The 14,248-nt window shown below is 36.9% G+C and overlaps 1 protein-coding gene across 1 annotated transcript in view; it reads left to right on the top strand.

Moving 5' to 3' along the window:
- Positions 1–14,248, top strand: part of KMT2C (lysine methyltransferase 2C) — a 267,769-nt gene that overhangs the window by 192,078 nt on the left and 61,443 nt on the right. Inside the window, exons 24-27 of the mRNA XM_046670589.1 lie at positions 2,770–2,898; positions 3,948–4,067; positions 6,623–6,753; positions 10,623–10,803. Coding sequence (XP_046526545.1) covers positions 2,770–2,898; positions 3,948–4,067; positions 6,623–6,753; positions 10,623–10,803 — 561 coding nt within the window. The remainder of the gene's footprint in view (positions 1–2,769; positions 2,899–3,947; positions 4,068–6,622; positions 6,754–10,622; positions 10,804–14,248) is intronic.

Below are 14,248 nucleotides of genomic sequence, written 5' to 3'. Positions count from 1 at the left end.
GAACTCCTTGCTGAATCAAAGGGTGCATGCATTTGTAACTATTTTGGGTAGGTAGGGAAAGTTTTTCAGTAGATAATGCTTGTGCCTAATATGAAAAATGCAAAGGGTTCAAAGAGTAAACAGTGAAGTTAGTCTCCCTCCCAGCCATCTAGTTCCCCTCCCAGGAAGAACCACTGTTTTCTTTTAACCTTCCAGAGATTACTATCTATAAACAAGTATGTATTTATGGGAGAATTTCTCACATTTGGGGAATATCTGTAGGAATCAGAGGCCATTGTTAAGATATTGTTTAAAAGAGACCTTAGCTTTCAGTGACCCTTGCCATGTTTGGGCCACTTTAGTCTAGGGCAGTATAGTCTATTATAGACTTTTCATCAGATAATCCTTGACTGTCCATGCATGATTAAAAGTGAGGAACTGAAAGTGGTGATTGGCTAAATAAATTGGTAATCTTCTTTTCTTAACATGAAGAACAGGAGATTAAAAACTTGATGGAAAGCTTCGAGTATGTGGGTGGTATTTGTTGACTAAGGTTTTATGATCTGTGTTCACTGTTTGGGGAATCCTCTGGTGTCAGTATGTTTAGACATTTTGCTTGAACTGGTCAGGTTTCCCAGAAGAATCTTTTCAAGTCTCCTGCTTGGAGAGTAGAGGTTTAGCTGCTGGCTGTCTGGGAGTTGAGTGGGAAAGGGCCCCAGAGGAGTGACAGGGTCGGCGTTTATCCTGCCTGTGGCCGTGTGATCCTGTTTTCAGTCCATTACCGCAGTGTTCAGCTAAGGTTGTCCAAGAGTCGTCCGACCATCCTCTGGTTAGAGGGGCAGCCTACTGGTGTGTGAAGTTGGTAAGAAGGTCCTAGGGAGTGTGACTTGTGTGGTTAATATAAATGAAGCTCTCTCTTTGTTGTAGCTTCCTCTTGCCTATTTCCAAAGATACCTGGGTCTGCCAGTGCCTCAGCCTTTTGAGGATTGTGTTATAAATTGGATTTTTTTTTCTTGGTTACTTCCACTCTCAACTGAGAATTTTCCTTTGCCAAGTCAGTTATTCATCTTTTTACTTTTTCCTTCCAAAATTGTGGCTTTTCTCCTTTCCTGTTTTCTCTGTCTTTGTGGGTTTATCTCTTAAAAATAGATTGCTTCACTGTGGTTTTAATAGGATTTCGGGAGAGTGAAATTAGATACATGAATTTAGTCTACCATCTTAACCCCAAATTCCCTCTCACTTGTTTCAGTGAGTTTATCTTAAGGTAAACAATTGGTATTTTGTTATCTTTGGTGCTTGCTAAGTTTCAGTAAGTAAACATTTCTTTTCATGACTTAGTCTTAGCTATAGAGAGCAGTTATCAGATTGTTAGGAAATCGGCCTCAAACATTGACCTAATATCATCAAAAACAAATACACTGTTCATGGTTTTACAGAAATATGTTGTATATAATACTTAGTGAAGAAGAGAGTTAACAATTGAATCTTAAATGTATTTGATAACTTTTTTTCCCTATGGCACAGTATAAAGCACACAGAACTTGCAAAGGTTTGATTACAGTAGTGTTAAAATAACTTTCTTTTCTAAGAATTGAGCTTCTGTATGCATTGCTTAATTTCATTGTTTACTTCATTCAGTGTAATATTTATTAAGTATTAGGTACTGTGCTCTAAGGATGCAGCTGTTAAGAGTCTTAATACCTGTTTTCACAGAAAATATAGTCTATCAAGGAGACAGACATTAAAAGAACCAATTAAAATGAAGCATAATGCTAATGTACAGGAGCATATAACTGTGGAATGTAACCTTGTCTAAATATCAGAAATTCTTGAAGAAATTGATGGTTAGAATAAATCCTGAAAGTAGATGGCAGGAAGAGGTTGGGGAGGTAGTGGAAGAAAGAGCTTGATGTGTTGAAGGAATTAAAAATAGCTCATAGTGTTTGGAGTGAGATGAAGCTGGAGAGTTTATAAGAGACTATTATAATGGGTCTTAAAATTTGAACTTCATTTTGAGGCCACTGGGAAGACATTAAAAGATTTTAAGTGAAAATTGATACATATTTATAGAAAGATCATTTTGGTTGCAATGTAAAGAACTGATTTAAGAGGAGGGCAGGCTTGGAGACAGGGAACCTAAATAGGAGGAGGATGTTGCAGTAGGTCAAGATTGGACCAAGATGGTGGTAGACAGAAATAAAATGCTTTTGAGAGATATTGAAGAGTCTTGATTGTGGGAAAGAAAAGATTAGGAATTGTGAAGGCTGTCCCCTAGGATTCTGGCTTTTTCAGGGTACATTTCCATGCCTTTTAATGATGACAGGTAACACATAGAAAGGGATAAGGTTTATCTTAAATCAGGAGTTCAATTTTAGATATAGAGTTTTCAGTAACTAGGTAATATCCAATTACAGCTTTGGTTGGAGCTCAGAAGAGAGTTCTAGGCTAGAGTGACAGCTTTGGGGGCCTGGACCTGACGACAGAATTAAAAGCAAGGAAATGATTTATTAAGTGCAGATAGATTTGTAACTGTCTAAAATTTTGAGCCTCCTCTCTCTCTGTTTCCCCTTCTCTGATTCTTCTCTTTCATTTACTGAGAACAATACATTCAGTAGCATGAGTTCTATAGGCATTTTGGGGCCTTCCCCATTTCTTTCTATACTTTCCCTACCAACTGGGATGCATGATTAGAATGGCTCATTGGCCACTTGGCTTTGTATTTCCTATTACATAGGAATTATGTATTTGATAGGTTTTTCCAATTTTATCTGTACCTTTACTTTGTTCCAGAAGGAGAACTTATGGATTGTGATGGAAAATCAGAATCTAGTCCTGAACGAGAAGCTGTGGATGATGAAACTAAGGGAGTAGAAGGAACAGAGGGTGTCAAAAAGAGAAAAAGGAAACCATACAGACCAGGTATAGTGCCTGAGCTAGACATTTTAATATAATCAAAGCTTAGTTAATTTAAGAAAAATATAATATTGAGGGCTTCAATTATGATTAAATAATCAAGATGAAATATAGCTTCTTAACAATTCTCTAAACTAAACTTAATATATGTATAAGTTAAAGGACTGAACTATTTGAATATACTTTTTAGGTGACAAATTCCTTGGGTTGAGTATGGGAATGTTTCCCAATAAATCATTATTTAATACTTTATCCCAAATGTTATCCATTTTATTAAATGCTTTACTAGATTGGCTTTTATTTGTACTTGGACATTTAAATCCATTTAAATATTTTCCCTTGATGTATACTTCTATAATTCTTTTAATTTTCAGCATTCACTTTCTAATATTTTTGTTTTTAAAAACTTATTTCACTTTTTACGCAGGAGTGCCTGTAAGTGGACAACATGAAAGTGACATGACAGGGTTCTTATGTCTCCTAAAATTTATAGTCCAGTTAATACTATGACTGATTAAACACTCTCTCTCTTGTTTTCTTTGAGGAAGATTAGCCCTGAGCTAACTGCTGCCACTCCTCCTCTTTTTGCTGAGGAAGACTGGCCCTGAGCTAACATCCATGCCCAACTTCCTCTACTTTATATATGGGACGCCTACCACAGTATGGCTTTTACCAAGCGGTGCCACTCCCGCACCTGGGATCCGAACCAGCGAACCCCGGGCCGACAAGAACTGCAACGTGCGAACTTAATCGTTGCGCCACTGGGCCGGCCCTAAACACTCTCTTATTTCCTCTCTGCCTCAGGGGTAGAGAGAAAAAATGTCTTGCTTGTCAAATTTTATTTGCCTTATTGGAAAAAAAATTATTGAGTTGGTAATGAATTTATTTCCAAACTCTTATATATTGCATAAAAATGAGATTATTGATTTAAATTAGCCCGTATTGAATTTGGGAAATGCCTCGCTATTTAAGACTAAGCAATTGCACCTTTCTTGCTTTGGAAATATAGGGAGAAATTAGTTGTTTACGAGGTACCCACTTTTATTTTTGGATAGGTATTGGTGGATTTATGGTACGGCAAAGAAGTCGAACTGGGCAAGGAAAAACCAAAAGATCTGTGATCAGAAAAGATTCCTCAGGCTCTATGTCTGAGCAATTACCCAGCAGGGATGATGGTATGTACTGAGTCTGTTGGGTTTAACCCCTTTTTCTTGCTGTCCCATTGAATAATAATGCTCCATTTACTACTGTGTTGCTTCTTACTGATCAAAGGATTTGAGTGCCTGTAGAGTTCATACCTGTAATACAGAAATTAGGTTTGGAAAGGAAACGGTTTAAACCCAGTAGACTCTATTCCTTTGAGAGTTTTTAACAAGTTCCTGTTTCACTGTGTTAAATATAGACAGTTGAGGGACTGAATTGTTTAGTCACGTCAGGTACTTTCTAGTCACAGAAGGCCCTGCTTTGCCTGCCTTAGCTGCTTGGCATAAAATTGGAAACTTTTAGACTATTTAGTTGAAAGTGACAGGGTACCCCAATAATTTTTGACAAAATTGTGTAATGTTTTAGAAATACGTCTTTCAGTTAATATTCTGTCATCCTCACTTACGGCTTCAAAGAAAGCTAAAGCATTGTACACGCCGTTGCTTAAGAGTTGGTGTGAATGAAGACTTTGCAATCAGTACAGCCGTGATCCGTATGCTTTCTGTATGGTAAATGCTGTGGGTAGGGTGTGAAGAAAACTGAGACGTCGTCAGTGTGTGCTCTACACAGAGTTCCTCTTTTACTATGGGATGGAATTTTGACTTGTGAATTAATAAAAACTAGAAATTGCTGCACATTTTAAAAAAGAAGCGCTGTAATGCTTTTAAAGAAGTTTCTAATGTGGCTATAATACCCCCTAAGTAAGGAATGTGATCGATTCAGTGAAACTGTTTTTTGTGTTTTCCATTTCTGTCTCTTTATTCGGTTCTCTAAATAATTTTAGTTCTATCTTTTAGTTCAATATTTCGTTCCTTCATCTGTGCCATCCAAAGTCATCTGTTGAGTTGTTAATGTATTCCTTTTGTAAACTGCTTTGTTGATATTGTAACACTGGGTAGTTTCTTTTTACACCTTGCTCCTAGTTTCAGTCGTCTTTAATTTTTCACCTATCTGATTGATTTAGAATGTCAAATATCTAAAGCGTTTGCACTTCTGATTTTACTCTGTCTCCTGGCCCTGTCTCCTATTGTGTGAAACAGAGAAACATATATATGAAACAATTTTTTTTTTTTATTGTGAGCTCATGTTCTTTAGAACGCTCTCTGAACCTTTTGAGCACTGAATTGAAGGTGCGTTCTTTCACAGAGTATTTGCCTTGATTACTGCCAGGAGCGTGAGGTATTACTATCCTAGGAGTTCTTTAAGCTAAATTCTTAGCCTGAAGTTTTTTGGTCCACCTGTGTTATATAAACTCAGGTTTCTTACTCATTGGGGCTATATTGAGTTTATGACCTTTCAGGGAAGATTTTCATTTTTTGCCTTTCTGCCCAGCAGTTTTCTTTGCTGTTGGTGCTGGGAAGGGGGAGGGGAGGGGAATGGAGGCTGTCTTTCTTGTTAAACCAACCTTCAGCATGGAGTCCTTCAGGTGCCACCTTTATCCAAGGCACCTCTAGTTAATCTCTCCATCCAGAGGAGAGGCCTTAAGCTTTGTCTTCTGTTCCCCATTCCTCATGAGGCTCCAAAAACTGGACTTCAGGGACACTGGATTTTAGCAAAATTTCAGAGAGCTTTATTTAGTTCTTTGCTTATTTCTGTGGTCCATGTTTTACCTTAATTTTTGATCTTTGACGATGCTTTATTTTCTGGTACATTACTGGTACATTTAAAAAGATTATTTAAAAAATGTTTTTCCGCCATTTTTAGTTGTTCTCAGAAGAGTCAGTCCACCTATGTAGTCTACCAACAGACGTGCCCACACTGATCTTTGGAAGGGAAGTATGATTTCCCATAAGAAGTATTAGAGAGTATCATTTGATTGTTCTCTTTCCTGCCTTAAGTAGTATACTTGTTTCTTTGATAATTTCATAATGCAGCATTTTTTTTATTTCCATTTCTTTGATTGAGCTTAACATTGAGCATTCATCGCATATTTATGAGCATATTGACAGGTAGTCACATATGATCACAATATGTATGTACTACAGATTCCTAACTTGCAATAAATCCCAGAACTTGGAATTACTGGATTGAAGAACACACATTTTTAAAAAGACTTTTGTTGAATAGTGTCAACAAACTCTACAAAAAAGTTGTACCTGCTAAATTCTCTTTAGTGTAGTGTATAAGTGGTCATTTCCCCATACTTAGGAGCATTGAGTATTTTCATTTTTGTTAATCTTTACCAAAATGTTGTTAACAAAAACAAATTTCTGCTTTGTGAGTAGGAAATACTCATTAAGAGTCAATAAGAAACATGCTGATAGTAAATAGACGTGAAATGAAATTTTTATGATACTTAAAAATTTACTGATAAACTTGTTTTAAGCTTGTTTGTCAACTCATGCTGTACACCTTAAACTCATAGAGTGTTGTATGTCAATTATATCTCAATACAACTGGAAGAAAAAAATAAGAAAAAGCTTGTTTATATGGAACTGTGTGTGTATCGGTAAGCAATAAAATTCTTTGGCATATTTGTCTGAAAATTTTAAATAACGTGTATTTATAAATGTGACTGTTGTTTCAGGGTGGAGTGAGCAGTTACCAGATAGTCTGGTTGATGAATCTGTTTCTGTTACTGAAAACACTGAAAAAATAAAGAAGAGATACCGGAAAAGGAAAAATAAACTTGAAGAAACTTTCCCTGCCTATTTACAAGTAATAGCTTGCTTTACATTATTTTATGTAGTTTGTTAATGAAAGGACTGTAACTTACTGAGTTTTGAAAAAGAGGTTTGTTATTTTTGTTAATTTTTTACTTGTTTTTAATTAGTCATCACAAATGCAATTTTTACCTTCCAGGGGTCCATAAAAATTAACATTTACCTTTTTTTGTGCTTTGATACAGTTCACAGAGTTCTTTTTTATCCCAGGTTTTCACTTCTAAATAATCTGTAAGACGTACAAGGACACTTTGAGCTGAGCAAACCTCCTTCTCTCAAACCAGTCCCACCTGTCTGCTCCCCAAACCCAAGTCCTCTGGATGGGTCCCTTTGCCAGCCCAGATTACAGTCATTCTGTTCACTGAATAGAGATGGGTTTTATCTGCCAGAGTTACAGTTTTAATAATCACTTACTGCTGTTGAGACCTAGTGAACCAAAGATTTAAGCAGAATTGATTATGTTTTCTAAAATACTACATTAGACAAATAACCCTCAATATGAAGAAACTATGTTTGATAGATGTCGACTGTGTGAAAATAGAAGTCTTTCTACTTTATCTTGTAAACGTTAAGCCACAGAAGAGTTCAAGGCCCTATGATACATTGGAAAGAACCCTGTGTTAGAAATATGACTGAGATTAAACATCTGGCTGTGCCACTAGCTAATTGGAGGTTCCTGAGCATGTTATTCATCCTTCCTGGACCTCTACATCTTCATATGTAAAAACTGACTTGGAACAGCCTATCATTGAGTGTTCATCCTCATTTCAGTGTTTGTGAGTATCCATCTCATCTATCCCTCCCACAGAACTATGGCCTATGTGGATACCTCTTTTTTTTTTTTTGAGGAAGATTAGCCCTCAGCTAACTACTGCCAGTCCTCCTCTTTTTTGCTGAGGAAGCCTGGCCCTGAGCTAACATCTGTGCCCATCTTCCTCTACTTTCTATGTGGGACACCTGCCACAGCATGGCGTGCCAAGCAGTGCCATGTCCACATCTGGGATCCGAACTGGCAAACCCCAAGAAGCGGAACGTGCGAACTTAACCGCTGCACCACCGGGCCGGCCCCTATGGATACCTCTTCATTGCTTGAATTGTACTAATTTTTGAACCTTAATTTTCGAGTTAGCTATTATAAGTTTAATTGGTTTCAAAATACATTTCCTTTTAGTTAACATACAACTTCTTCAGTTTTCTTTGTTAGTAATTAGAAGTATAAAAATCAAATACTCATTTGAGTAAAAAGTCATCTATATTTAATAAATAAGACTTCTAAGCAGAATGACTTAAGGATATAGTAATATTTATGAGGGTAAATTTATTAGATGACCAACATCGTAAAGGCAGTGTCCACTGTAGAGTTCAGCCTTTGCAGTCAGAGTCCCGCGTTTAAACACTGCTCTGCTACCACTTAGCTGTGGTTTTCCTCTTTTTAACATCTGTGGGCCCCACTTCTCTCACCTATAAAACTGTGATACTGTCTGTGCCACAGAACTGTGGAGAGATGAAACAAGAATTATGATGTGAAGTGCTTAACTCTGTGCCTTACATACTATCTATCTTTTAATAAATGTCTTATTTTCCCCTTACTCCTTCAAATACCCATTCATTCTGGTTTTGTACCTTTTTTTAATATACAACAATAATTGTATTGGTCAGAAAATAGGCGCATTTATTGTTTGGATTACGTTTAATTGCCTCCTTTTTGTTGTTTGCTGTTGCCTTCACCTCCCTTCTTCCTAGTCCTTCCTGGAGTGTTGAGTGGGTGACGTGCCCCTCCTCCTCATTTGACTCTTCTTTCAAGTGTAATGCATATTTAGGAAGCTTTCTTTAGCTGTTTCTGAGAGTATGAAAACTGACCATTTCGTACTTTGTCAAGGGAGCCATTGAAAGTAGTGGATGTGATTTCCTGATTATTCCTATCATCTTACTCCGTTGAGCTGCATTGTTTCCTCTGGTGTACTCATGTAATTCCTCTGGTGTACGTCAGTAATGCCTGACTTTTCTATTTGGATGTGAAGGAAGCCTTTGTAATGGTACTGTCGTTGGACATCTTGTGATAGCATTTGTATTTTTTTTCCCCCATTGACTAGGGAAAATACATAGTGACGAAACCTGCTAAGAATTCAGTAGCAATTTTTTCCAGTTATTCTTTATTCATCACAGCAGTCTCAAGATAACCTGTAAATAGTTGTATAATCTACCCAGTCAGAATATTGGTGCAGCCTACTAGGGGCTCGTGGTCTTTTGTGACCTTGAGAACCCCTGTAGTAGATCGAGAGTCTCCAGCTGGTTCTGGGAATCACTGACAAGATTGTCAAGTTAGAAATCATGTGGAGCCACTCCCTTGTGTTAACTACAGGAGATGAAAAGCCAGCAAATTAATAAGAATGTTACAGTTTTTGATGAATACCACTAAAGTCATCATGAAAAAATTCTTGCTAATGGTAGTCTCAGATTTCTTAAATTTGTACTGAAGGCATTAAATAAAGGATCTCTAAAGTTCTGAGATCTTTCTGGTATTCAACATTTTTCTTAATGGTGAAAGCATTTCTGGAATAAAAACTAGCTTTGTGGCTTTTCAAATTTCTTTTTCTTAGTGAATCAAAATGTGAAAATTTCAAGTAAAATTTATCATCACCTCTATCAGACGTCACATACCTCCTCCCTATCCATTTTCAGAAGTTAGCATTGTTCATAGTCTGGTGTTTAGCCTTTAATCTATTTTTGCTTAGTCATAATAGTCTTGGTTTGTATTTTATGTCTGCTGGACCTGTCAGTCACTTACTTACTTTTAATACTGTGTTTCAGAGCTTTTCTTTGACAGCATCGTTCTACATCCTTTTTAAAAAGTGCTGTATTGTATTTCATAGTATGGATGTCTACCATTTATTTAATCATATGCCTTTTGACAGATACTTGTTGGCATTATAAAAAGTGCCTCAGTGAACCTTCATTGTGTGTTTATCTTTGGCAAGAGAGTGTTAAATGTTGATAGTTATTACAAAATTGGTCCTACAATGGATCCCTTTTCCAGGCAGACCACGTTACAGAAAATAGACTAAAGCAGAGTTGTTGGGTTGAAGTAAGTGAAGGGGATCCCAAGAGCTTCCTTTTGTCCTCTTTATTGATCCTTGAGAAATTTTGGAGAGATCTTTGCATAGTAAGGAACCCAGCTTGAAACATTGTTCTCTAGAGTAGAGAAACTATATTGAAATGGAGAAATGGTAATATGAGTAAATGAATAAAAAGCTAAAAGCCTTTAATAGCAATAAATTTTGTACACACAGTAAGGTTAAAATGACTATAGAAAGTCTGTCAGATTTATAGCATGCTGAGTCTTCAATGTGGTTATGTGAATCAATGTGAGATTACTAAATCTACATGAAGTATTTGTAAGCATTAAAGCTGTAGATCGAACCCTTGTGCTCTCGTCTGCCAGTGATCTATAAATGTGGGTAATATTCATGAGGCTTCAGTTTTTCTTGTAGTATGAATTAAGGTGCCAATAGTATTGTGAATTTTTCAATGTTTAAATTTAAGTGTAACCTAATCCCCCGGAATTATTAAATTATATACTGCAGTTGCTACAAACATATTTGACAGAACTGTGTGGTTTTTATTTGCATAATTTTATTTGTCTCTAATAAATATACAAAAAAATCTTTTAAAGTAAGGGGAATCAACAAACTGACAGGATATTTCTGTATTGTTTATATATTTCTATATTCAGTTTCTAATTGTTAAATACCAAGCTTTTCTGTTATTTCTGCCTTCTTGTTAAAAAACAGTGACAGAATAATCTGTCATTTTAGAATTTTATAACTAAATCAATCTTTTTCTTATGTGCTTATCTTTATCTAGGAAGCTTTCTTTGGAAAAGATCTTCTGGATACAAGTAGACAAAACAGGCTAAGTTTAGATAATGTATCAGAAGATACATCTCAGCTTTCATATAAAACAAACATGAATACAAATTTCTTGGATCCTTCCTTGGATCCATTACTTAGTTCATCCTCAACTCCAGCAAAACCTGGAACTCACGGTATGTGGAATAATTCACAGATGCTTTCTTTATCATATGACTTTCATCTTTCTTTTAATTAAAGCTTTGAAATGCTTAAGTTTGGCCTCATATGCATTTTAACTTTATTAAAGCCTAACTTGCATTCAGTAAATGCAACTATTTTAAGTGGACAGGCCTATAAGAATTGGCAAATAAATATATCTGTGTAACTACCACCAAAATCAAGAGTTGCAAAGGAAAATGTTTGGTTTACGATTTGCTGAGGGTAATATAATAGGGAGTGTAGTTTGGCTATAGTTGGTGCGTTATAAATATAGTGGTCTTCAACTTAAGTAAGATAGATTTTTGTTAATTATATAGCTCAAAGAAATTAAAAAGAAGAACCAAAGAATGCTGTAGTTGAGAACTGGCTGACAGACTGTTAATAAAGTGAAATATATTGCCTTCAGTCACAGTTTCTCGATACTGACCAACGTGGGCCAGATAAATCTTCGTTGGAGGAGTGAGGCTGTCTTGTGCATGCTAGGATATTTAGCAGCATCTCTATCTTCATGACGTAATCATGATCACAAATGTCTCCAAATATTCCCGAATGTCCCAAACTGCCCCCGATTGAGAACCACTGCCCTAGATAGAGTGGATATGGGGACTACTTAGAATCAGAGAAAGGTATGAGAATGTAAAATGTTTATAAAGTAATATTAACGTCAATAAGTTTCCAGGAGTTTAACCAGTTCGGTATGTAAGAGTTGTGATCAGAATTTTTCCCTCACTTCTAGATTTTTTTTGAGGAAGATTAGCCCTGAGCTAACATCTACAGCCAATCCTCCTCTTTTTGCTGGGGAAGACTGGCCTTGAGCCCATCTTCCTCTACTTTATATGCGGAATGTCTGCCACAGCCTGGCTTGCCAAGTGGTGCATAGGTCTGCACCCAGAATCCAAATGGGCAAACCCCAGGCCACTGAAGCAGAACATGCCAACTTAATGGCTGCGCCACTGGGCCAGTCCCTTCCCCCACTTCTAGATTTTTACCTTTTTTTTTTTTTTGAGGAAGCTTAGCCCTGAGCTAATTGCTGCCAATCCTCCTCTTTTTGCTGAGGAAGACTGGCCCTGAGCTAACAACATCTGTGCCCATCTTCCTCTTCTTTATATGTAGGATGCCTACCACAGCATGGCTTGCCAAGCGGTGCCATGTCCACACCTAGGATTTGAACCAGCAAACCCTGGGCCGCTGAGAAGCAGAATGTGCGAACTTAACCACTGCGCCACTGGGTTGGCCCCTAGATTTTTATCTTGCTGTCAGTTATAAATTACTGTTCTTCTGACAAGCTTCCTTTTTGCCATTGATTACATTTGTTGCTCAGTTAATTTTATAAACTCAATTTAGAAAATAATCTTAAGGCACCCTTCCACTGAAAGTTGACTTGATGTATTAAATAGTTACAGCTTCATAAAATTGGCGTTATCCTGAACTGTGAAATACTGGTTTTTGTTTTTGATGTTAACTTCCTGAAACAATTAGAAGCAGTCTGATCCCCTTCTCGCGTGCATGCACATGTCCAGTCTTCCTCACTGTCAGCAGTGAGGAATTAAAGCACCGGACCGAAGGCCGTGCTTTTTTTTTTTTAAAGATTTTATTTTTTCCTTTTTCTCCCCAAAGCGCCCGGTACATAGTTGTATATTCTTCGTTGTGGGTTCTTCTAGTTGTGGTATGTGGGACGCTGCCTCAGCGTGGTCTGATGAGCAGTGCCATGTCCGCGCCCAGGATTCGAACCGACGAAACACTGGGCCACCTGCAGCGGAGCGCGCGAACTTAACCACTCGGCCACGGGGCCAGCCCCCGAAGGCCGTGCTTTTTGTCTGTTTAATCTTAGCAGATCATTTGACTTTGACTTTTATTCTGCTCTTTTAAGTACCTACCTGCTCTTATCCATGTCAATATGTTTTTGAAATAATGTACAGTGAAAGACCTGTGGGTCCTTCAAAGGCTATCTTCCTGTGAAGGAGATCTTATTTTAAAAATTTTGACGAACCGATAAAGACTTAAATAGAGGTTACTTGCATTTGAGTTTTTATAAGGAAGAGAAGTTGGACAGAAAACATACTGTGACAGGAAAGACGTTGATTACTTTATTTTTAGTCTTGTTTCCTTTATTTGAAGTTGGTTTTTTTTTCATAAAACTGCTGAAGAGAGAATGGTTTAATGATAAAGCCAAAATGTGGAGGACTAGAATAACACCTGTTTCAAAACCTCAATTAAATGTCACGTTCTTCGCAGTTGAACCTCTCTTTTGCCTTTACAATGGGAAATTGATAAGTAACTGCTTTCATTTCTTTACATTGCATTCAATATAGTCCATTACATCGATTTTTCATGATTTGTTGAGAAGATATAAAATCTCTTTCTTCAGGTAGTGGTGAACTTTTTAAACATGGTCTTTTAAAAAAAGTTATCTATAATTCATGTAGTAGAATTCCATTGGTTCAAAACAAACAAGTACACACACACTACGTGACACCTGGAAGAATTATTCAGAATTTTTTTCCTTCAAGTGTACTATTGTGTAGAAAATACATTATTGAAATAATTTTATTTCTCAAAAGCCTTGTGAATATTTGGACATACAAAATTTACATTACCTTTCAACTTGAAATATTATAATATTCTTAAGTATGTATGAATTCTATTTGAGAAGTATACGTTTAATGGGACAAGACTATTTCACAGAGATATTTGATCTGGAATCTGGATTATAAATTTTATGTCCTCCCTCCCCCTTTTTTTAAGTAAAAATACAGTTGAAATGGATTAAAAAATTCAGATGTTCCTTATCTTAAATGACTAATATAATTACTGAAGCTAGCCTCAATATTTTTTACTTGATTAGGTCACAAACACTTATGGAGTCTTCCTTGACTTTTCACTGTCTCACATTCCACCTCTAATACATTCTCAAATTTGTCTCTGCCTTCAAAATACATCCCAAAGCCAACCACTTCTTACCTCAACTCTCCCGACCATTATAGTTCAGGTTACCCTCAGCTCTCATTTGGACTGCAGCGGTAGCTTGCTGACTGATCTCCCGGTTTCCAGTCTTGTCAACACTCCCTACTGCCATGTGTACACCCCCAGTCTGTTCTACACATGGCAGCCAATGTGTTTCCTTTAAACTGTCAATCATATACCTCATAGCTGTCAACTTTCCAACAGCTTCCCATTGTACTTTAGAATAAAGCTCAGTCTTCACCATGACCCATAAGACCATACGTAATCTTGCTTAGCTGCCTTTTTTATTTCCTACCATTCTTTCCCTTTCTTACTACAGCCACACTGGTCCTTGTGTTGGCAAAGCCCTTCCTGCCCCAGTCTCTACTTCTGCTTTTCCCTTTGCCTGGAGTGTTCTCCATCTTTGTGAATATTACTCCCTTATTTTGTTTAGCTGTATGCTTGTCATGTCCTTTA

This window comes from Equus quagga, chromosome 8 (genome assembly GCF_021613505.1).
Source record: "Equus quagga isolate Etosha38 chromosome 8, UCLA_HA_Equagga_1.0, whole genome shotgun sequence".
Classification (NCBI taxonomy): domain Eukaryota; kingdom Metazoa; phylum Chordata; class Mammalia; order Perissodactyla; family Equidae; genus Equus; species Equus quagga.
Note: the sequence above shows the minus strand (reverse complement) of the source record. Positions and strands in the feature narration are given on the sequence as shown.